Genomic DNA, 23,251 nt, shown 5'->3' with positions numbered 1-23,251 from the left:
AACAACAATGCGCTCGATTTGGATGTGCGAGGGTGGTATAAAGAATTGTTGGGTTTATTAGAGATATATAACTTTAAAAATTTGTTATTATTATTATTTTTTTAATCTTAATTTCTTTAGTTTCTTAATTTATTCAACTATCAACTTTTTTTTTTATTTATTTTAAAGCTGACATTCTGCCTAAACCACCCTCGCATGTGGCCATTCATATGTATGTATGTGCCCAAAAGTTTTCACAATTTGTCAAGAGTCGCTTCTATTTTCCTCATAGTTACATATAGCTCTCTCTCTCTCTCTGTCTAACTCTACCTCAGTCTTACTCCCTCTCACTGTCGCTGTTGTTGTTGTAATTGCTCTGATTGTTGTCGCAGTCGCGTTTGTTGTCGTTGCGCTTTGTGGGGCGGGGTCGTAGGTCATGCCTCAGGGCGCCATATTGCAACATAATTATATCGTTTCACCTTTTTGCTTCAATTTTTTGTTTGCTGTATTGTGTTTTTTGTGTGTGGCTGTGTGTGTGTGTGTGTGACTCGAAATGAGTTTTTAATGACGCAATGATAATTCAATTTGTTGCTGATTTATGCCACATAAACTTTTATTTTGCCCCTCTCCGTAACAAGCATTCAATATGTTGAAATCGAGAATAAAATTATGCATTGTTTGCTGGATTTCTGACTTGCTTTTTATCGAAGGTGTTTTTATGAGAGTGCTGCGTTCTCTCTCTGATATGCTTATTATTTTTAATTAACAATTTAATAATTATGACAGAGTGAAGCGAACGGATATGCCCTGCGTAGGCAGTTAATGCAATGTGAAGTGTGTGTACTTCAATTCAATTTTGACAGCTCATAAATTTAGTTTTTCTCATTTAAGTGGACGAGTATTTTCTGAGGTGAGGCAACGCCTACATGAACTACACATATAAGTGTGGCTTACTATTTAAATAAAGCTGCAACTATGTATTAAAGTTTGTTTATTTTAGCTAACACTAAATGCTGTTTTTATTTAAGTTGCTTAATGTTGCTGCTTTGACAGCATTTCAAAATATTCTTTTAAAATCTGTAATTAAATCTACATAAATTTGATGTCAATATATTATACTTTATCATTGTATTACCATGAGAATTATGTTATACGAGGAGCACTATCATTTAATTGATTCATCATTTTAAATTTATTTGAAGCAAATATGTGGAAATCCAAGAGAGAATCAGAAGTATTAGAGATTAGTATATTTAAACCCTGTGATTGTATACTTATCCCCAAACATACAAAATGAAAAGCTTTCGGATTTAGTAGTATTTACATTAGGATTAAAAAGGCAAATGAATTCATCGATTTTTATCGCTAATAAATGGCAAATAAAATGGAGAGATTTAATAATTTCTAATGGGAGCCATAAATTTTTAAATAAATCAAATTGTTTTTATAAAATATTGGAACTGATTTATTGATTACCCTGCATTTGGATTTAATTTTTTTAGTTAATTGACTCGTCATTTATATCTAACGTTAGTTGTGTCAGCTATATTTACTATGAAGTTAACATATCTGCTTAACTAGTAAAGCAAAGATTCGGCCTAGAATTAGGCCTACGCTGATAGACTTACTTCTTGATCTATCAATCTAATCTATAGTTACTCCAGTCAGTTGGCAATGTTTAGCAGTTGTAAATTTACCTTCAACTTTCGATAAATGAGAAAACAAACAAGTGGAAAACTAACCCGTTAGCCTCTTTACTCGCGCTATTCATTTACAGAAATGTGTCTGCCAGGCAGTTGGCAAATTTAGCTATTTAAGCCGTTGCAGGCTGATTTGAAATTCAAATTCGATTCGTAATACTTACAAAGAAATACTTTTCGACTTTGTGGGTGCGCTTTGGGGCACAGATTTCGGTGCGACTGTGGCAGCAGCCGCTGTCCTCGGAGCAACGGTGTACGAACGTGCAGTGGGGGAAGTAGATCTTCGATGGGTCGCGTCCGGCGCTCATGCAACGCTTCTGTGGCAAGTGGCAAGAGTGCTCCCTCAATACCTCTTCGATGTGTGCATTCGCCTTGGCTGCAAAGACTGCAAAGTTAATTTAGTCAAAGAATCGAGTGGGTGCTCGCTTCAGCCAACTGGCTGCCTACCTTTGGCCTCCTCCCTCTCGCGTCGAGCATTGAGCACAGCTTCCGGCGTTCCCAGCAACTTCTCCTTGTGCGCAGTTTGGCTGCCGATGCGATTATGTGCGAAATTGTTATTGTTGTCCGCATTCTGTGAACGAAGAAGCGAAAATGAAAATTTAATCAATACGCCCGAAAACTAGCACAAAAGCTAATTAATTGAATTGAAGCAGAGCTGAGCTGAAAATGCCCGCATTACGTATACGCCATGTGTGCGGGCACCCATAAAAATCATCACTAAATAAAATTGCCATTTGTGCCGTGTGATGGCAATTTGTCACAATATTTATCGTCGTCCACAGCAGTCAAGCCAGCAAGCAGGCAGCCAGGCAGGCAGGCAGGCAGCTGCTGCAGAGATTCAGGTAACGTGCCACACAAGCATCAACTGCCACAGAGTGTAGCCGGTGGGGACTGGCGAGGCGGTGGGGCGGAGGGGCTGCTCAATTGCTGCAGAACTTCATAAACTAAGAATTCATGTGTTTTCACAGTCGGCACAACAGTTACAACAATTGCCAACAACAATGGTCATAAGTAAGAGACACCACAGAGCAAATAAGCAACGAATATCAAATACACTTCCCATGCAATAAGAACAAAGTCGATGAATTGCATTTGAGCATGGCAAGTGGATAGCATTTAATGAAATTTATTTAGTGCAAAATATATAGATTATAGTAAAGTAGCAAAATATAATATTATTAAGTTAAGAAAGATATAAAATAGTATTAATACACAAAATTGTGTATTCGAAAAAGGTCAATAAATTACTTTTAAAGTAATTTAATATGTTTATAGTATTAAAATAAAAAACTGAATTAAAATAATTAAATTAGTAAAATAAAATAAGGAAAATAAATAAGGAAAAATGTCAAAAATTATAAAATAAGAACTTATGAAATAAATATAAATAAATAAAACATAAATATATATAAATAAAAAATATACAAAAGTCTCAATCAAAATAAATATAAAAAAAATAACAGAAGTCAATAAAAAAATTTAGTAAAAATATTAACAAAAAAATATTAATTTTTTTAATTAATTAATTTTTTAATTTTATAAAATATAAATTCATAAAAAATTGTTATCTATAATTATGAATCTATAAATAATATTTATAAATGTGTATAAATTATGGCGAAATCGTTTTTATTATCAAGTATCGCATATCTCGTCACACAGTCTATAGACCCTCCTCCAGGCAGCCCACTGTCATTTATAACAATGCCCACATACAAAACAAATTGGCAGTCCGGGCAATAAATACGAGCCACACAGCCGCACAAAACAATGGCTCTCTATGCTGGATGCTGCAGTGGGCTCTAAGTAGAACAACAATAACAACGGCAACGGCAACAATAACAATGAGTGAAGCAAAAGAAAAAAATAAGAAGAAGAAAAGAGAGAGAGAGAAAAAAATGTTGACCAATGCGCACAATTGGCAATTTGTGAAGTTAAGCGAAATTAATGAGCAGGCAGGCAGAGGGCCAGCAGCTAAGCCGCAGTCTCGGTCGCAGCGAGCAGTGTTGGTAAACGAACAAAGCAGCAACGTGGGCGAGTGAATGTCTAAATAAGAGCTAAGCAACAAAACCGCAGCTGAGACTTCAACTTCAACTTCAACTTCAACTTGGACTTGGACTTCATTCATTGTGGGCCAAATTCTTAAGATTATTCGACTGTTCATTAGTCAAGCAGGAGTGGACGGGCAGCGAGGGATGGGGGAGGCACCCAGTGGTAGGTAGGAGCCATCAAGGTGCCGTTGGCATAAATCTTGGCGTCTTGGCATTTTATATATGTTCATTTTATTCCATTTCATTTGGCTTAGACCGAAACAATGGCCGCTTTTTGATGTAGCTCAATGATTTTTAGCGGTTTAACCTTGAGGCTTATGAATGGTCCATTGTTTGTGAGAGGGACACACACACAGGCATACACAATGTGGCGTTAATGCGCAAATATATGGAATTACTTTGGCATGGAGTGTTCTTTGGTTTATGGTCAGCCGCATTGAGCATTTGCCTGGCCTTATGTCCAATTTAATTTCATTGAAACAAATGCCACGCCTCCCCTCCCCACCCATCACTTCCACTCTCTCTCTCCCTCGCTTCACTCTCCTCCTCTGTTCTGTTGAACATCTCTTAAGCTGACACAAATCGCTTTGTGGCCATCGATGCGATTGCCACTGCATAAAAAATTGTCCATAAAATGAAGGTAACATGCGGAATAAACCGAAAACTGTGTAACTTATTGGCAAGAAATCGAGGAAAACGTTTGATGCATATATGCTGAATAAAAAGGCTTAAGCTGATAAATAGTATTTATTGCAATAGTAAGAAGGAAATAATATTGAGTTATTCATATGTGAAAGCAAACATAATGCGATTTGATAACATGTCAAAAATCTGAGATAAAGGATGATATATGTATATAAGGACAGAAGAGAGCAGTTGAAAAAATAAAGTAAATAAAATTGGAAGTGAAATGAAAGAGAGAGGAATGAAAAGAGCAGAGAGGAGAAAGCTGAGAGCAGATCAAAGATAGATAGAAGATAAGCATGGAATAAAAGACAAAACTTAGAAATGAGATGGGAGAGAAAATGCGACGAAAGGAATAAGGGAGATAAATGAAGAGAGAAGAATGTGGCAATGTGGCAGGAGAAATAAGAAAGGAGACTTAGAGATAGAGAATGATAGAGGTAGATAAGAGAAGGACAGAGGGAATACTAAGCAAAAGCTGACAAACAGACCAGAAGGGAGCATAATAGGGAGAGTGGAGAAAGAGAAGTATAAATAAAACATGATTAAGAAGATAAAGACAAAGAGATTGTGAGATAAGAGAGTGAGATAAATCCTTTCATTACTCCTAAGCGCGTCTGTATTATTCTATTCAATTTGATTCACAGTCCGTCCATATATTATATATAATCAGAGACTATGTTGAATATATTTCCTTTAATTAACGCAATGCATATATGTTGGCCAAAATATCTCACAGTGACTGGACTGACTGGGCAGGGCTGTAATCTGTGTAGCATTGATTAGCAGACATTCAATGGCCATCTCTCTCTCTCTCTCTCTCTCTCTTTTACTCTCTCTCTTCGTGACTTTCCCTCTCGTTCTATGGCACAAAGGCTGATTAAATTGAGCGGCTCGTTAGTCGCACGGGGCCAGCAGCTGATAATGAAGGTGCGCCTAACTACATTTAAGAGAGAGAGTGAGAGAGAGGGAGAGTGAGACAGAAGTTTAGCTGTAATGCAGGCTGAGCTTTGACAAAGGGTTTGCCAGGGGCAGGCGCTAATGCGGCTGCTGTTGCTTTTGTCAGCAATTTAGATTAGAAAGCGAGAGAGAGAGAGAGAGAGAGAGAGAGAGAGAGAGAGAGAGAGAGAGAGAGAGAGAGAGAGAGCGAGTGAGTGCAGAAGGTGTGGGAGTGCCAAGATAAACACACAGCTGTATTTTGAAACTCTTTGGCAGAGATATGTACCTGCCCGGCTGGCCCCAACAGCCTCGATTTGAATTACGACGCAATGCAAATGCATCCCCTGTGTGTGGTAACTGGATCGGATGGCGGACAGCAGGACAATGGCCAAAAGACGCAGCAACAGCTACAGCTACAGCCGCAGCAGCAGCAGCAGCGGCCACAAAGCCCGTTTGCAACGTTTGCATTAAAAATTCATTCGTACAGCTGATAAAATTTAAAAGCCAACCATTCTTTAAAGTCAGCCAGACATCTGAGGTCGGCAATCAGGCACTTGGGAAATTTGCGCCGAAGCTGAAACAGCTCATAAATAAAATAAAATACCGACAGCCAACTCTGTGTGTGTGTGTGTGTGTGTGTGTGTGCGAGAGGAAGCCTGTGTGAACGTGTCGTATGCGCAATAATTAAGTTTCAAATGCCGCAGGCTAAAAATGTGACGTGCATGTGTAGGTGGTACAAAGGGTCCCGCTGGGCAATGGCAATAATAATATTAACAACTGCAACAACAAGAAAATCAACAATAATTACAACAGCCCTATATACATACATACGTATATATTTGCTATATACATACGCATGCAGCACAAGGCTCGACAAACAACTACGCTAGGTTTTCAGGCAAGAGCTGTAAATATATTTAAGTTTGCAAGTCATTCAAAAGTAAGCTTCATTGCCAAATTGAACTAGTTCTTCAAGAAATCAGTTATTTAATCTTTGAATCCGTTTAAAATCATATTTTTCAGAAAAGTCGATAGTTGTTATTTTTGCCATTCAATTAAATTTTTAATAATTTAATTCTATATTTTACATCCTGGAATATATCTCAATATGGCTCTTAATAAACTCTTGAAATTAATTTTTGGTCAGATAAATTTTATTGCAGACTTTCCTAGAATTATGTTCAGATCTAAGGCAGTGAATATTATGAAAATGAATTTATTTTACACAACATATTTTTATGTCAGTTTCATTTTACGTTACGTGCTACAGCTTAATTTAGGTAAAAACAGCAGCCCTGCTGAGAAGCAGCATATAGATAGGGATTACCTGCATGTAGTCTAAGCAGTCTAAGCTTCAGCATTCAAGTTTTTTCGTATATAAAATACGAGAATATAAATTGCTATTTTTGCAATGCATACAAACTAAGCTGCTTTGAAAATAAAGCCAAGATAATGATAATGCGTAAGAAAACTATGCCAAACAGAGCATCCTCAACAGCATGTCCCTAAACAAGTGCAGCCAACTTAACAATGGCGCTCAGCTAGCCGGCGCAGCCAACTTCACTGCTGTACCTATTGAAAATTTTGGATAAATTTAATGTAAATAAACTTTTAATTAAATGCTTGTGAACAGGTATTAGAATTCCCTTGCCAAAAAATGTAAAAATCATTCAATATTATATCGTGAATGCAGAGAATTTATAAACAAAGAGTACTGTAATTTGAAATGTCAATCAAATTGTGCCTTGGGAGTTATGTATGCAATATTTTGCTGTCAATATGGCAGAGCATAAACAATGTATGCTTTATGAATGCGGGCAAATCAAATGCCACAAAAGCGTTTTCCAAAAGGGCAGCCGGATATTTTGAAGCCACCCACTGGGAGCACACACAGAGCGCACCACTATGTGAACCACAGTGGCCCTCTAACAAGCAACAATAAATAATACAAATTTATGCGTTACCTCAAAAGAAAAACTTTTTGCTAACAATCAACTTTTACGCTGCAAACTTTTATACATGTCTTTGACGCTATCTCTCTCTCTCTCTCTCTTTCGCTCGCTTGGTCGCTCGTCTCTTCTCTTTCCCATATAGAACATAGTTTAGTGGCAACATCAACTTCATTGCCATTATAAAGTTGAACAAATAAAATTTATATGCATTGCAAAACGCATCTAGCAAACAGGTAACGAGGTCTCAACTTCTGGGTCTGAACGGGGGCTTGGCTAAAAGTTATCAAAGGGGCTGACTTGGGGTTGCTGGAGGTTGAATTTGATGCAGCACATTCTGAGTGAGTAAACAATAATAATAACGAGAGCAATTTGTGGCAAATGCTTGCAGTAGTTGCATTCCACACACACACACAGACATACATACATATATGTATATATTGAGTGCAAAACTTTGCTGAAGAATTTATCTAACTTCAATCGAGAATTTGTATATATTTATAATGAAACTCAATGGACTAATATTCAAGCATAAACTGTCTGAGAAAATAAACAGAAGACAGCAAATAAAGTGCTGGCTGTTTGAAGAACTATCAAGAAGTTATCTCAATTCCCAATTTGCTTTCTGGGCTTTTACTGAGTGAACTAACTAAGTTCAGTTTATATTGAATGCCATAACTTGTTTTCTTTCTACTTCTCTTATTCCATATATTTTTGATCAAAATTTATTTTTAATAATTATTACTAAAAAACTGTTAAAGTATTCGTTTATTTGATTTTTCGTTCAACGAATTTTTATATATATATTTTTTATGTTTTTTATTTTAATCTTGAAATTATTTTTATTTTATTTTTTAATCTAACTGAATATATTTTATTCAAATCATAAGTTGCATTCAGAGTTTGCTGGCAAAAAAAAAAGAAAATGAAACTCTACTCCCATTTTTCTGGTTGCAACTTTTTGATCCAGTTCTAGTTCCAGTTCGAGCTTTGGCAACTGTTCTTTGCCCTATGCTTCTGTCGCTATCTGACATTAACTTTTGCATTTTTTCCGCTCTCATAAATAATAAAAAAAATTGCAATTGCTGGACGTGGCGTATGCGCAATTCCCATGCAAAGCAGACAAATAAGGCGAGCGAAGCGAAGAAAACGAGAAGAGAAAGCGCCGCAAAGCAGGCAACAAAAAAGCGGAAACTTGGCTAAACGTGTTGCAGGCTGCACAGTCGCAAATGGAAATGCGAATGCGGATGCGGCTGCCAAAACGGTAAAGTGACAAACGAGGCAAACAACAAACCAAAAATTGCGATGGCAATTTAGTAAGGAAGCACGAGGAGTCCAATAAAATAAACAACTCTCTCTCTCTGTCTCTCTCTCTCTCTTTCTTTCTATCTCTTTTTATCTCTGCCCATCTCTTTCTATTATTGCTGTCGCTGTCAGCAACTGTTGCTGCAGCTGACGCGCTGCAACTAATAAATAAAAGCTGGAACTATCAACTTGACGGGCATTTGCCACTTGATGCCGCGAATATGACGAGACAGCCAGACGGACAGACAGACAAGTTGACTGAGAGGGGGCCAGTGGAGAGGGCGTGGCCGCCTGTCTTCTTGGGCAACAGTCGAGAGCAGCACGAGAGCAAAGTGTCTGACGTTTTTAATAAGCACTCGCTGAACTTTGATGAAAGCTGCAACGGAACTCAGCAAACAGGCGACAGACAGACAGGCAGAGAGCGGGAGAGAGAGAGAGAGAGGGAGCAATCTTCCTCGCCTCCAATTGGAAATAAAGTGAGTCAAGTTGAAGCAGCTGCTTCTTCAAAAAGGTGATCAATTTTGCTTGCAACCAAGCGGAAGTGTCATCAACAGATGTGCAGCAGCAGCAGCAGCTGCATTCCTCCACAATTAAATTCGTAGTCAAAGAGTCCTGCTGAGTTGATTTTCGCCTTTGCAATTTATGATTAGAATAGAGCTGGAGGGCAGCTTCTGCTGCTGCTTCACCTCCTGCTTCTACTTGGGTTTTTACTGCTGCCTCTGCTTTCACTTCTGCTTCAGCTGGACTCTGTCATAACTCATCAGGGATAAGCAGCTGATAGCTGAGCTGCCTGTCACGGGATTAAATTTTGAGCAGCTTTCATGCCACAGAGCGTAGCTCCTTGATTCTTGCTGTAATTGAATGAGGGACAAAGTTTTAGAGCGCAGAGAGTAATGGAGTATGAATGTGCTCAGCAAATATACTCAATAATTTATGCGTACAGATTGTTGAAACGTTGAATATTTTTTAGAGTATTATATAACTAATATCATTTTATGTGAATATACATAGATACTTCTTATATTTATTTATTTTATATTGTTTATATAATTATTAAGCTATCTAGATTAACTAAAATCCTTAACAAGAGTTAAGAAAGTAAACAAGATATAGTAAATTATTTTGTTTATTAGCAAGCAGAACGAGACGGAGCAGCCATCATAAACTATTTACGGTCTTTATCAACACGATGTTAGTCTGTCAATCTCATTAAACATAGAACACAGAGATTGAAAAGATTCAACGAATTTTTCATTATATGAAGTACGAGATTTTATTAGTCAGGTTCTCCCTACTGAAGCACTCACAGTTGTTTCTGTTTTCAAAGAATAATGAGAATGACTTCTGTATTTCGTCTGGACATTTCTTAAATTAAAAACTTACAATCCTTACGGCTCCTATTTACCATGATTCTTATAATTTGATAGGTAACCAAGAAAAATATTTACACAAATTTATGCTCAGGTTGTCAGACATTGCTCAGCCTCTCTCATGTTTATGAATACCATCTAATTAGCTAAGCTGTACTATTTTTGCAGACTTTTCTACACAGCTCAGATTAATTAAATATCTTTCTTTATTGCATTTGAAACTTTTCCGCCATAAATCTAACAAGTCCTGCGATAAGGATTACATCCGCCCAAGCACTCTGGACATTGTAAGAACTTATGTATCCAACTAACGCGAATATATAAATTAATATGAAAACTTTGCTGCTCTCATTATTTAGCTTTTAGTTTAGCAGCAGACCGCAAGCAGAGCCGGAGAGAAGAAGAGCAGAAGAACATTCTGGGCTAATTTATGTGATGCTCAATTGTGAGCATCTTGGCTCCAGTTTGCATTATAACTCCGCAGCTGAGTTTATAATTCGCTCAACTGGTTTGCAATTCAAAAAACCGCAACGAGAGCCAAAAGTTTACTTTTGCATAGATAAAGACTTGGAGACAGAGAGACAGAAAGCGGGTTCAAAATGCTTGCCAACTGGCAACTGGCAACTGGTGTGTGGCATGCGGCATGTGGCATGTGGCAGCAGCAACTAAAAGCCAAAAGTGTCAAATTTATGAACGACTCAAAAATAGCACAAAAAAAAAAAAAAAAAACAATGTAAATAGAAATAGACAAAAATAAATAATATGTATGCAGCTGGGCTGACCGTACGGTACGGATTCGAGGCTGAGCTGCAGCGCGTTTTATGCAAAGTTTCAAAGCCTGCTTTTAGGCGAAATACACAAACCGCAAAAACTTTTTGCCGAGCACAACAGGAAAAAACACAAAAGAGAGAATAAGTGAGAGAGAGAGGGAGACAGTCAGAGTTATAGTGTGGACTAGAGGGAGATAGCGAAAAAAGCCAAGCCAAGCCCCAAAAACCGAAATGAATTTTCAGTGTTGCCAACTTTTTGCGGGCTTGTTGCTGCGGGCGCAGCCAACAACACACATACACACATGTACACCCACACACATACAGCTGCAGCAGCCAAAAAGTTACGCATATTTTGCAAAATGCAACCAAAGGCTCCGCCTTAGCGCCCAGAATTCTTTGGCAGAGCGCTAAGCGTTTGCCATAAATTCATTTAGTATGGCAACACTGGTCATAAATTTACAGCTATCGATTCGAGCGGAAATCCGACGTTGTTTCGTCGTAAAAAACGAGGCAGAGCAAGACAGAGAGAGAGAGAGAGAGAGAGAGAGAGAGAGAGAGAGAGAGAGAGAGAGAGAAAGAGAAAGGGCGAGCGAAAGAGAGAGATTGGGCCAGAGGAACTAAGCTAAAAGTAGCTATAAAGTAAGTCAACGAATTTTAGCGAGATACCGTTATTTTGATATCGATAACTTTTGAATATTTCACAGCACTTTTGGACATACTCAGCTTGCAATTTGTTGGCTAGTTATATTTAAAATATATAGTATGATTGACAAGCGGATTTTTTAACAGTTAAAAAAAATAATGTTATATAAATTTTGGTTGACAATTTCAAGTGATACTTTTAATAATTAGTCTATAAAATGTAATACCAAATTTGGAACAGACCTTGATTCCTTGCTGGTTATTTAGAAAAGAGATAGCAGCCATAATAAAGAAAAATATCTATAGCCTTTCTTCCTTATTAATATCATAATATATACACAAATCTTGATTAATATTCACATCTTACTATATACACATACATATCTCGATTCTCTTTCTCATATCTCATATCTTTCTAGAGCATAACTATTTCGACTTACAGTCAACGGTTTGCTGCACAACAAATATTTATTATATCTATTTTTTCTTGTTTTTCGTTTTAGCTTTTTTAGCAGCTGTAATTTCGTGCCATAAATCACATTTGCGCTGCGAGCAGGAGGCGTGCGCGCCAAAGAGTTTCGGGGCAACAATTTAGCGTAAATGGAAAACGCAGCGGAAACGGAAATCGAAACGCCATTTGAGCAGGAACTGAGTTGGGATCTCAATTTGGGATTCAGGTTCAGGTTCAGGTGCGGCTTGGGTCGGGTCCGGCTCTCCTTTTAATGTTTTTGTCACAAATGTTGCAGGAATTAAAGCGCGGAGCGTCAACGAGCGATTGCTGGAATGGGCTGCGTCTCATTATGTGCAAGTCTGATTGCCTTTTTGGGCTTTTGCACTTAATATTAATGAGTTGCTGGGAAAATTAATTTCTTGACTTTCACTTGCAGCGAGTCGAGCCACGAGGCCAGCCGGCTTCCGTCCTTGCCACGGCCAACTGGGTCAACGTTGATTTTACCTACAGTGCTCCAGCCGGGGCCAAAGCAGTGGCCAATGGATGGACACAGCTCATAAATATTCCAGTGGCACGCGCTCTGTGGGCAAACGACAAAAGTTGCCGGCCATGCTGCAAGCCATGTTAAAGACCAAGCTATAAGGGGAAGGCGAGGCGTACATTGATTGAAAATAAATAAATTCCTCGAGTTGGCTGCTGCTGCTGCTGCTGCTTTGGCTGCATAAGGGTACTCCCGCCATCCAATATAAACACATTTCTTTTCAAACGCAATTTTTAATGAGAGCGCCAAGTGTTGTGAATTGCGTAAAGCGAGCAGAAGCGAGCAGCAAGTGCACTTCAAATATTTAAAAAAGTGTTGCAAAACTTTTTTTTTTAAAGGCAAACAGGAAAGTACGCTTCGACTATATAACGATATCGATTACTATCTATCTATCGTTATAGATTTTTCTTTAAATTCAAAGCGTATGTTCCTATAAGCCTAATCTATATTTTATAAATGCTATATACTCTGGATGTACAATAATAGTTATTTATAATGATATGTATTTATCGATATTTATAATGTCGCAATAAATTGTGGTACATTCAAAATATTTAATAAAATTTAGTAATATATATTTTTCATATATTATGAATATTACTTTTTTCATTTTTTATTTTTTTTTTATTTTAATTAGAATGTTGCTTGATTTAGTTATCGATTTTTATATCGATTTAATGCATGAGTATACTCTGTCCAACAAGTGGAAAGAAAATTCCAGGGTATACGTACACTTGAACACCCATAAGAGCTCATTAAATGTGAAGCATATCGAAAGCATAAATTATGCAACTTTTTGTGCCACATCCCATTGGCCATTACTTCTTATGCAGCCTGAAAGGCGATTTGCATATCTGTCTGCTGCCATCACGTGCAATATACATCCTTTACATATCCGATATATATACATACATATATATTCGATATATGTGTGTATATTCATATGCATATTTAATGACAGTTTACAGAGATTTTCAGATGGCAGCGGCTGCTTTGGGGGCAGTTCGTCCTCGCCCTCGCCTTTGCCTTTTGCCTTTACCTTGGGCTTGGAGGCGATGCAATTTATTGATTTTCGTGTTTTTATTTAATTTCTTGTCATTTCCTTGAACGTCGCTTATCGATATGATAGATGACGTCGCTGCCTGCGTTGCGTTAAATAAATGATGCTCGCCTTTAAGAGCCGACGTTCGGGAACATTTCGCTTTAGTTAATGTTGATTTGAACTTCTCAAGAATTTCTTAAGAATTTCTCTCTTCCATCAATCTGAAACTTTGGGTTCATTGGCTTACGTATTTTGTTGTTTTTTTTTTTTTTTTTTGTTTTCGGTTCTCTTGGGTGAGCCCTGCCACGCCCCTTTTATCAGTTCGATTAAGTACAGCTGGCGCCTGGTTCTGTTTGTCTGTCTGCATAGTTTAACAAGTTGAAAAGTTGTTCGAACGCCGCTTCTGTCTTTACTGATTGCAATTTAATTAAAAATCAGGAAAAACAAACTTTATAAGCCAATGTATCTTCGGCATGGCATGTTGCGTTGGCTTTCTGAATTCTCTGATGGCTAATTGAAGGCCCTTGTCAACTGCGACAAAGCCACACGCTTCATTAGCCACTCGAGTTGCCCAGCTTATCACGTCGTGTATTTCAAGTATTTCCATTTCCATTTCCATTCCCATTCCCCTTCCCACTCCCATTCCCGTTCTGTGTTATCGTGCATTAAACCCACTCTGGAAACAAGTGCAGCCTCTGCTAAGCCCCCCCAGGCAACTGCACTTTGAACTTTGTTTGTCTGCGATTCAAATTGTTGTTCGTAGGTACATGCTGCTACCCTTTGGCTGTTGTTTACCCAGTTCAATGAATGCGCTTACAGTTAAGCGTATCTATGAGCAGCCCCCCACCCCCTCCTCTCTCTGCCTATGTTCCCCCTTCAATTGCTAAGCCTCAGCTCCTGTTGTATTTCCATTGTTGTTGCCGCCTCTAATGGAGTCTAATCAACAGAGAACTCCGACTCCGACTCTTCCACAATTCAAGGCTACTCGCTCCGCAGGTAGCTTGTGTGCACATCTCATTAGATTCTGTACGGGGTGTAAAGATTCCTTGAGGCATCACAATATCCCCACGTGTAATAGGAATTGCATTTCATGTTTTTGTTAACAAAGCAATTTCATTTCCTATGTGCAGCTCAATTACATCAACGCTCTCTCTCTCTCTCTCTCTCTCGCAGTCCTTGTGAGGTCTTTTGATATGAGATTAATTTCAAATTAAGGCAAACCTAAAAACTCACACTCCATAATTATCCGCTGCCTTCATTAGAGTTTCTCATTCAATTATAAATTTAAGAGTTTAAAAACTGTGAGTGGCCTTTCTATAGCATTTGGTTTGCTTTTAAATGTTTAATTCATATTTAAGATTAAATACTATATATACATTTAGTAAGTTATTATTTATACAATGTTTGCTTAAGTCTAATCATTAATATTTAATCAATATATGCTTCTATAGTTGGTTGAAGAGTATATTTGTAATTTTTTTTTTTATTTATATATATATATTTTTTTTTATTTTTATTTTTTATTATTATTTTATTATTATTTTTTTACATATTTTTAATTATTTCTTTTATTTTAATTAGTTTATTCTATTTTATTTTTATTTCTTTACTTTTCGTAATATTAATTTTTATTTATTTTTTTTTTATTATTATTATTTTTTTTTAATTTGCATTTTTTTCCTTATTCATATTCAGGTTTTTATATATTTATTTATTTTTTTATTTTTTATTATTTCTTTAGTAAAATCATGTCATTTTATCCTCAATAATATTCGTGTGCAATATTCCTTGTAAAAAATGAATTGACGCATAAATTTGTAATTAAAATTGTTGTATTTTTTGATGCTTGGTATCAGAGGCAGCTATGAATTCTATATTATTTCAAAATATGATATGCATTTTAGTTGGTCATAAATAGATAAATACAACATAAATGAATATTTTAATAGTGATATATATTTTATTAAAATCGAACATTTTGACTTGATTTACTGAGTGGGAAATGAATTTAATTTTCATTTGCGTTTGCAATTTATTTTATTTTATTTTATTTTTTATTTTTACAGTGCGTTGCAGTTCACTGAACAGTTCTGAAAAGCTGTCCAAGCAAACAGTGTACGGTTAATTAATATAACATGTATGTGTATATGCATACATGGGCTTTATATAATCAGAGGAGACAGCACTTGATTTAAAAGTGAGCGATAAAAAAGGAATTTAAATTCGCAGTTGCATTTAATAATTAATCCAGCTGTGCCGAATGTTTGTATTAAATTAAATTGAAAATTCACATTGAAATTGCAAATGTCAGCAATATTTCAATAATTGTGTGTGGGTTTTAGTAAATGGTCAGATACCCTTTGGGAATACCCTTTTCGCAGGCGAGCAAGAACAATAAATGCAATCAAAACAATTGTGGGCTGTAAATTGAATTTTTGTATATTCTGTCCGTTTGTCCTTTGTCTATGGGACTGTCCGTTTGTGCTTTTGGCCATGCTTCATGTTTTGTGCATGTTCCGCAAATATTTGTTCAAATATTTTCGCTGATGCTTAACATGTTTGCAAGCGTTTAAATGCCTTTGTTGTTGTTGCTGCTTCTGTGTGCATTTAATGGTCTCTTTTAATGGGCACGCCCACTCATCTAACGGCCGCAACGCCCCCTCTTTATGGCAATCCGTTGACATTTCACATTTCGTTTGTCATCCGAGTGCGTTTGACAGTACGCCAAATTGCTTTCGGCCCAAATAAATTCACGCTGCGCCGCACAAAACAACAAAATAACAATTTGTGCACAAAATATAATACAATTTTTTATAGAGAGGAATATACAAATTTTTATTTATTTATTTTATTTTTTATTTTTAAAGCTATTATTAGCCTCGAGCTGTGCGGCTCAACATTCATTTGTGTAGCGCATCGAGAGTTATTCCATCCAATTCGGATGTGATATTCATATGCATGTCGAGACATAATAACCAGGTATTACGCATGTAACTGGCTTGATGCGCATTTTTTCTATCATTATGCAATATTTCATGTTTTTTTAATAGGTACCTGCTTTCCATTTTGATTTATGTTATAAATTTTTGTATATGTTGATATTAATATATTATATAATATGAAGTATATTGAACAAAACATGATGCAATTTTTTGTTCCTGATAAGGGACAAGTTCATAAAAAGAGGCCTACATTATAGAAATAAATCTTTATAATTTCTGCAAATTTTATCTACCGTTTTTATATAAAATGTATTGTATATATTTCTTTATTTTTATGTAAATACAATAAATGCAAAACAAATTTTTTTACCTGTATTTCCTCTTCTTAATACACTCTCAATTAAATATAATTTCTGCATCAATTTTAAGCTTAAGCAAATCTTTTTATGTAAATGTACAAAATATTTTATAGCTCTTGTTGGGCAATCGTGGTTAGGGCACATTATTTCAGTGCCACAAGCTGGGCTAAGATTTTGGTGGACCGCAGATAAATTGTCTTTCAAGTTGAGCTTAGCCATTGTTCCAGTTATTTGCCACAGCAGAACATAAACATTTTCTCCACATTTTCTGTGGCAACTGCGCAACGAAAAGGCAAAACAAATACGCAAACGAAAGCACGGCAAATGAAAGCCATAAACTTGGAGCAAAGTACTTTTCCTGCTCGTGCTGTTGTTGCTGTTGTTTGGGGTCAGCTACTTTGCAAGTGGGTCAAAAGGGTTTTTTTTAGTTGAAGATTTGTATAAAGTTTCAGCGCCAAGGCAAAAGTCGCAAAATTCGTAGTCAAATCAACGCCAAGAGTTCTGGCTAACAATTCAATTAAGCCAACGCAACGGCAATGGCTAAGGCAGGGGTAGGGGCAGAGTTGGGGGCAGGGGCAACTACAATTTATATCGAATTAATTTGCCAGACGGCGCTGAATCAAATTTGCCTATAAACAAATCAAGACACGTCACATTTGTGGGGCAGCCGCGAAAATCTTATTGCAATTGCTCTATACACTGAGCGAAAAGTTGTTTATTTTGGTTATTTTAATAGAAATATTTTATAATAGAAATAGTATTTATATCAAATAAAATTTTAGTTACTTTGAGTTTGATTAGCATATATATTATATAAATTACTAAATTTTGAACATATTTTATATTTGGAATTAAATATTTTTTTTTTTTCAATATTATTTCTATTTGAAAGTTTTTTGTAATATTTTTAAATTTAAAAATAAAACTTTTTGCTTTTTTTTTAGTTACACTAGTTATATTTTTTCTATATTTTCTGTCAGTGTATTTTCGAATGCTCAATTTATTTACAGAACCTTTGGAATTAAATAAATTTATTTCAAAATTTTTTCTATTTGAAGACTGTGAAAAATTGTCATATTATTTATTTTTTTATTTTTACACTAGTTATATTTTTTCTATAGTTTCTCTCAGTGCATTTTCGCATGCTCAATTGAATATGCCAAACACATGAGTCTGTTTGGGTTGACTGACAGCGGCGGGCTGTGGCGGGCTTGTGGCGAGGCTCAGAACTGAGCTAGCCAGCCAGACGATCTATAATGTAAATATTTGCTCATGTCGATGTTGATTTGACCAACAAATTGGTCACGATCGTTAAACAGACGCCGCTTTATTGTTGTCGTAGTTGTTGCTATAGAGTTTTTAGTGTGTGGGTTCATTGGAGGTTCAACTACCTCTGAAGAGCGAGAGAGGGAGAGCGGAACAGTGACGGGCAGCAGCAATTGCTATTTGCCATTTGGCAGCGGAAGTGCCAACAGTTGTCAGGAGTGGCTCACCTAATGGCAAATGCAGACCACACAGACTAGCTAGAACACATCTGGTTGGTTGGTTGGCTGGTTGGTTCTCCACTAGAGATGCTTCACTGTTTACTTACATGCACATTGGCGTCTTCTAAGCACTTCGCAGCTGCACTTACCTGCAACAGAGTAAAGAAAATTGAAAAAGGCATTAGAATTATTTCAGCTGTAGTTCAGACAATGTTGCCAAAAGGCGAACGAACAGGGCTTGTTAGTTGGAATGTCTAGAGATGTTAAAGGCCATGGCAAAGTTATTTTCTACTTTTTAGGTGAATATGGGCATTCGCTCCCCTAGGCCTTCTCCAACTGTCAGAGAGTTGGGCATAACAATTATTGCAAGTTCTTGGTAAAGTGCTTAATCTTGAAGTGCCAGCCAGGGCTGGCAAATGCCACCCAGAACGTCCATGAGTGGTAAGTGATCCACTTAGAAGATTGTTGCACAGACAAGCCACGCCGCAAAGGCCAAAGTCAGATGGAAATGAAATTCAAGTTCAGTTGCAGCAACTCTCAAATGAAATTTGCTGAAAAGTTTGTAAAATAGAATAAGCATATTCTATATGAAATCATTAAGAGAGTTTGCGTTTTAAGGGCAACGAATCTGGTTATTAGAATTCATGTTCTTCTAGAAAAGTTTCATATCAAGATTTACATAAATTAAGAGATGAGTTACAAGTGGAGAATAGATTGATAAGATATGGACATAGTGCATACAATTTATATATGGAGGATAGAGTGAGACAGCAAAGACTTGTGATGAAATGATCTAATAAGTCAGGAATAAATAGTTGTCATAAAACATGATGAGACTGTTATTAATATATTTGACAGCCTTCCCAATTCATAGAAATTTATTTAGCAGAATTCATGTATATACAGTCTTCAATTAAAATGCCATCAACTCTTAAGCTCTTCCAATAACTGATCATTAGCAAAGCCATCTGAGTACCTTTAGAAATATGCTTACATTTCGCAATAGTGCGCACCTCAAGCATTGCAACATGCTTCATAATTCATATGCAAAGAGCTGGTTGCAACATCGTCTAATCGGCCGAGTCTATAGTCTTTCATTCTATTCTCTGATCAATATTCAACAATCGCAACATCAGAGATATAAACTTCGCGGCAATTGACACTAAAAAGCTGTATTTTTTGTTTTTAGCGCAGATCCCCACAGATAATCACAAGCTGAAACGCAACTTGGGCGTTTAACTACTCAGTCCATCTCTTTCGCGCTGAGTGTGCGTGGGTGTTGCAACTTGTTGAGTCATGTTCACATTTACTTAGCATGCAGCATGGCAGCTGTAGCTGTTGTTACATCTTTTTCTACTGCTGTCAATGGGCCATCAATCAGCCGGACTAAAACGGATTCAATAGCGCTTGGGCGTCGCTGCTTGTCAACATTGCTGCGTTTCACCCCTTCTCTGGCAACATGTTGCCAAGGCCCGGGCGCACACACATGTTGACAAGTGAAATGCATGGCACGTTTACAGCTTTAATTGGCTTTTAATGTAATGTATAACATTAAACCGCGACTCCCATCAAAATTTATGAACAACTTTCACACAAACAATGCAGCAAACTAACAGAGACAAGCGACACTGGCAACAAATTGTTGCATTTATTTTTTTTGACAACAGCAACAACCTCGAAGGCAGCTGCAATTTTTTAAGTTTTAAGTTTTTCTGTTTATTTTTTTTTTTTTTTTTTGTGGCATTGCGTGGGCGTTAATTTGCGAGCTTTAATTTAATTATTGCAACAGACACACACAGCGAAAAAATTCGATTGAAATTGTTTTTTAATCAATACAAAAAGGCAATTAACGTATTCGATTGCATTATGCATGCCACATGTGGCGCGACATGCTGCAAATATATCTGCCTCTCTTTCCTACTCGTTCGCTGTCGCCGTCTCTGTCACTCTTTGCTCTTTTGCCAGCCCAACTATTTGTTTTAATTGCCTGCAGCAAAGACAATTAGTTGACAGCAAAACAGCAAGAGACTAAAAAAATATTTATATTGACAACAGAGCTAATTACGTTGCCAATTTCGTTGTTGGCTTTTTCGTAGCTCATGCTGTTTGGATAGGATTTCTGTTCAAAAAACGTCAAAAGCAATTAACAATACCATCTATACATATATGGCCATTCAATTCACTCTAGTGCATACAATTCATATATCAGTTGTTTAAGGAAGTAATTTGTTTTGGGCTATATGAAATATACTTTCTAAATTAATTCGATTCCATTACTTTGAGCTCTACACAATACATATATACATACATAGATATAGGTATACATATATATACATACATGCAACAGTTTTTCCCGCTACGCAAATTGAATTGGAAAGTGTGAAACGCCTTCGCTCTGGCAATTTCGGCCAAGCGTCTGGGCCAAGCCCTAGCAGCAAATTGGCCAGCAAACTGTAAATGCTCAAATAATATGCAAAATGTCGATGCCACAGAATGACGGGCTACAGAGAGGGTGAGGGAGAGAGGGAGTGGTAGAGAGGGGGCTGAGAGTGGGAGTTAAACATGGTACGCAGTTCATGCTGCAAAGCCGAAAAGTCAGTCAAAAGTGGCCACGCGACAATTAGCACATCATTGACACATGTGCAACACATACTCACACACACACACACGCACCCAAAAACACACAAACACTCGGACGCACAGCAGCGTGTGGAGGAAAGTGGTCTGCGGTCTCTCTCTCTCTATCTCTCTCTCATCCACTCTCTCCCTTCCTTTCGCTCTGGGTGCATTTGCGTTTGACTTTATTCTGTCGCCGAGAAATGGAGCATTTTATGCTCCAATAAAAATAATTAAGTGGCGTAATTGATAATGACTCTTTTTTTTTTGTGTTTTTAAATTTGTATTTAAAATTTCTTTATACACATATTCTGTCTGCCTTATGTCATAATTTATGTGTGTGAGTGTGAGTGTGTGAAGCGTGACAAATTTATGTGCCAGCGATAAGGCGGGGTGGAAATTTCGACATGCAAATGAAAAGCGGCGCGAGCAGCTATGCTCTGCCCGATCATTGATAATTGCAATCATTATTTTAATGATGTGGACATGGGAATATATCATTATATATATCATGTAAACTGAGCGAAGCTGCTGAATCACTTTGTGGCTACTCGAAATAAATATTTGATTAGATATGCATTGGAAATAATTTTGTAAATAAACTGATCTTTAGCTATTTTTATGATTTCACCTGCAGCGACCTGCGGTAAATTGCTTCTTCAATCAATTTTTCGGTGATTTAGCTGGATGCATAAATAAACTGTTTAGCATTTCATTCGAATTGCTTATTATTCTATTTGAGTATATGAGTTTTAGTATATAGAGCATTAACACCATATTTCGGAATTATACTATTTTGTGCTGTCGAGTCATAGACAATAAACTGAATATGAATATATATAAAACATTCAATTTTTTTGAATTATAAATAATTTTTATTTTTTTTATAATTTTTTTATGAATATATTTAATATTGATAATAATAGTTTATCATTGTTAATAAATTAATATATTTTTTATATTATTGCATTACATTTATTTTTTTTTAAATGAGATTTTCAATTATTGTGTGGTAAGTTCTTATTTTTATTAGTTTGTTAATGTTTATTTATTATCATTTTATTTTATTTTTTTAATTTTACAATTTATTGTATTTTTATTTTATTTTTCAATTTTCATATTTTCATGACTTCATTTATTTTATTTTATTTGAATTCATTTCCCATTTTTAATTTTATCTATTTTATTTTAAATACTTCATAAAAACAGCCGAATATTCTAGTTCTTGATTGTGGTTCCTAGTGTCTTCTCCCTCTTTCAAGAAATCTCAAATTTTAAATCTATTTCGTAATGTGCTGTCAAAGCTGTGCATTGAACGCTTTGATTTTGCACTACATTTATAGTTATTGGCTTATCGAGCGAGCAGCTGACTTCATCTCAATTTGCAATTGCAGAATGTTTTCGCATTCGAATGCGTTTGAGCACTTTATTTACGATTGCTGCTGGAGCTGTTTCTCCATGTTTTGTTGTTCCCGAACCTCGTTCGATGAAGTCTTTGCCTGGAGTGGAGTGGAGTGGAGTTGAGCAGAGCAGAGTTGAGTGCAGTCGATTCTCGTTTGTATTGGCCGTCATTTGACATGCCAGCCAACCCCCGTCCCACCTGCACTTAACAGCAACTATGAAAAAATGCTTAGAAAAGAGGAAGAAACTGTGGGGAGGAGAGTATGAAAGAGGAGCAAACTTTGACAAGCTCTGCAATTGACAAGAGCGTGCGATGTTGCTGTGCTACTTCATTCCAAAAACAAGCAAAATTGAATAACATACAAAAAAATGAAAAACAACAACAACAGCAACAACTATTCGTAATTTCAAGTGCTGCGTCGATGCATCGAACCATTCCATTGCTCACTGTCTCTCTCACTCTGTGTGTGTGTGAGTGTGTTTGTATGTGTGTGTGTGTGGGTTGTACTGACTGAGCATGAATAGAGCACAGCTACACAGACACATACAGCTTTACACAGTCATAATTTATAGAGAAACGAAGATGTGATAGACGACGACAACAACAACAACAACAACATAGTAATCCACAATAATCTCAGAGAGGAAAATCTGAATATGAAACGCACAAGGAAATACTGCTACGGATTAGAAATTTAATTCAAAACCAAAAATTTATGTAGAATATTTATTAATAATGTATTTAACATTTCAAATAATTATTTGTATTTATAAATGCTCTATATATATCGAATTGCTTTGAAAATAAATAAACACTAATTTTCTATTTTGTTTATATTTTTACATAATTACAAATATTTTTAAACATTAAATTTCAAATTAAATTTTCCAAAAGCTTAGCTCTCTATAATAACTGCCCGACTCCTGCCAGCAGCTCTCTCACTTGATATACCCCACATCCACTCGAATGCGAGGTACTAACCAAATTAAGAAATGCAGCAACAAATTGGGAAACGATTGACTTGC

General features: G+C 36.4%; 1 protein-coding gene across 4 annotated transcripts in view; it reads right to left on the bottom strand.

Annotated features, from left to right (window-relative positions):
* The window catches only part of Pvf3 (PDGF- and VEGF-related factor 3), a 76,715-nt gene that overhangs the window by 7,423 nt on the left and 46,041 nt on the right, over positions 1–23,251 (bottom strand). The window contains exons 2-4 of one of the 4 annotated variants that reach the window (XM_089258397.1): positions 18,316–18,357; positions 2,127–2,250; positions 1,844–2,055 (exon numbers count right to left, since the gene is read on the bottom strand). In XM_089258397.1, coding sequence (XP_089114523.1) covers positions 1,844–2,055; positions 2,127–2,250; positions 18,316–18,357 — 378 coding nt within the window. Of the gene's footprint in view, positions 1–1,843; positions 2,065–2,126; positions 2,251–18,315; positions 18,358–23,251 lie in introns of all 4 variants that reach the window. The other 3 variants (XM_089258396.1, XM_089258399.1, XM_089258398.1) reach the window with 3 other exon arrangements.

Source organism: Drosophila navojoa, chromosome 3 (assembly GCF_054131105.1).
Source record: "Drosophila navojoa isolate 15081-1374.11 chromosome 3, UAZ_NAV_1.0, whole genome shotgun sequence".
NCBI lineage: Eukaryota > Metazoa > Arthropoda > Insecta > Diptera > Drosophilidae > Drosophila > Drosophila navojoa.
The sequence above is the reverse complement of the archived record's forward strand: the minus strand, read 5'-3'. Positions and strand labels throughout refer to the sequence as shown.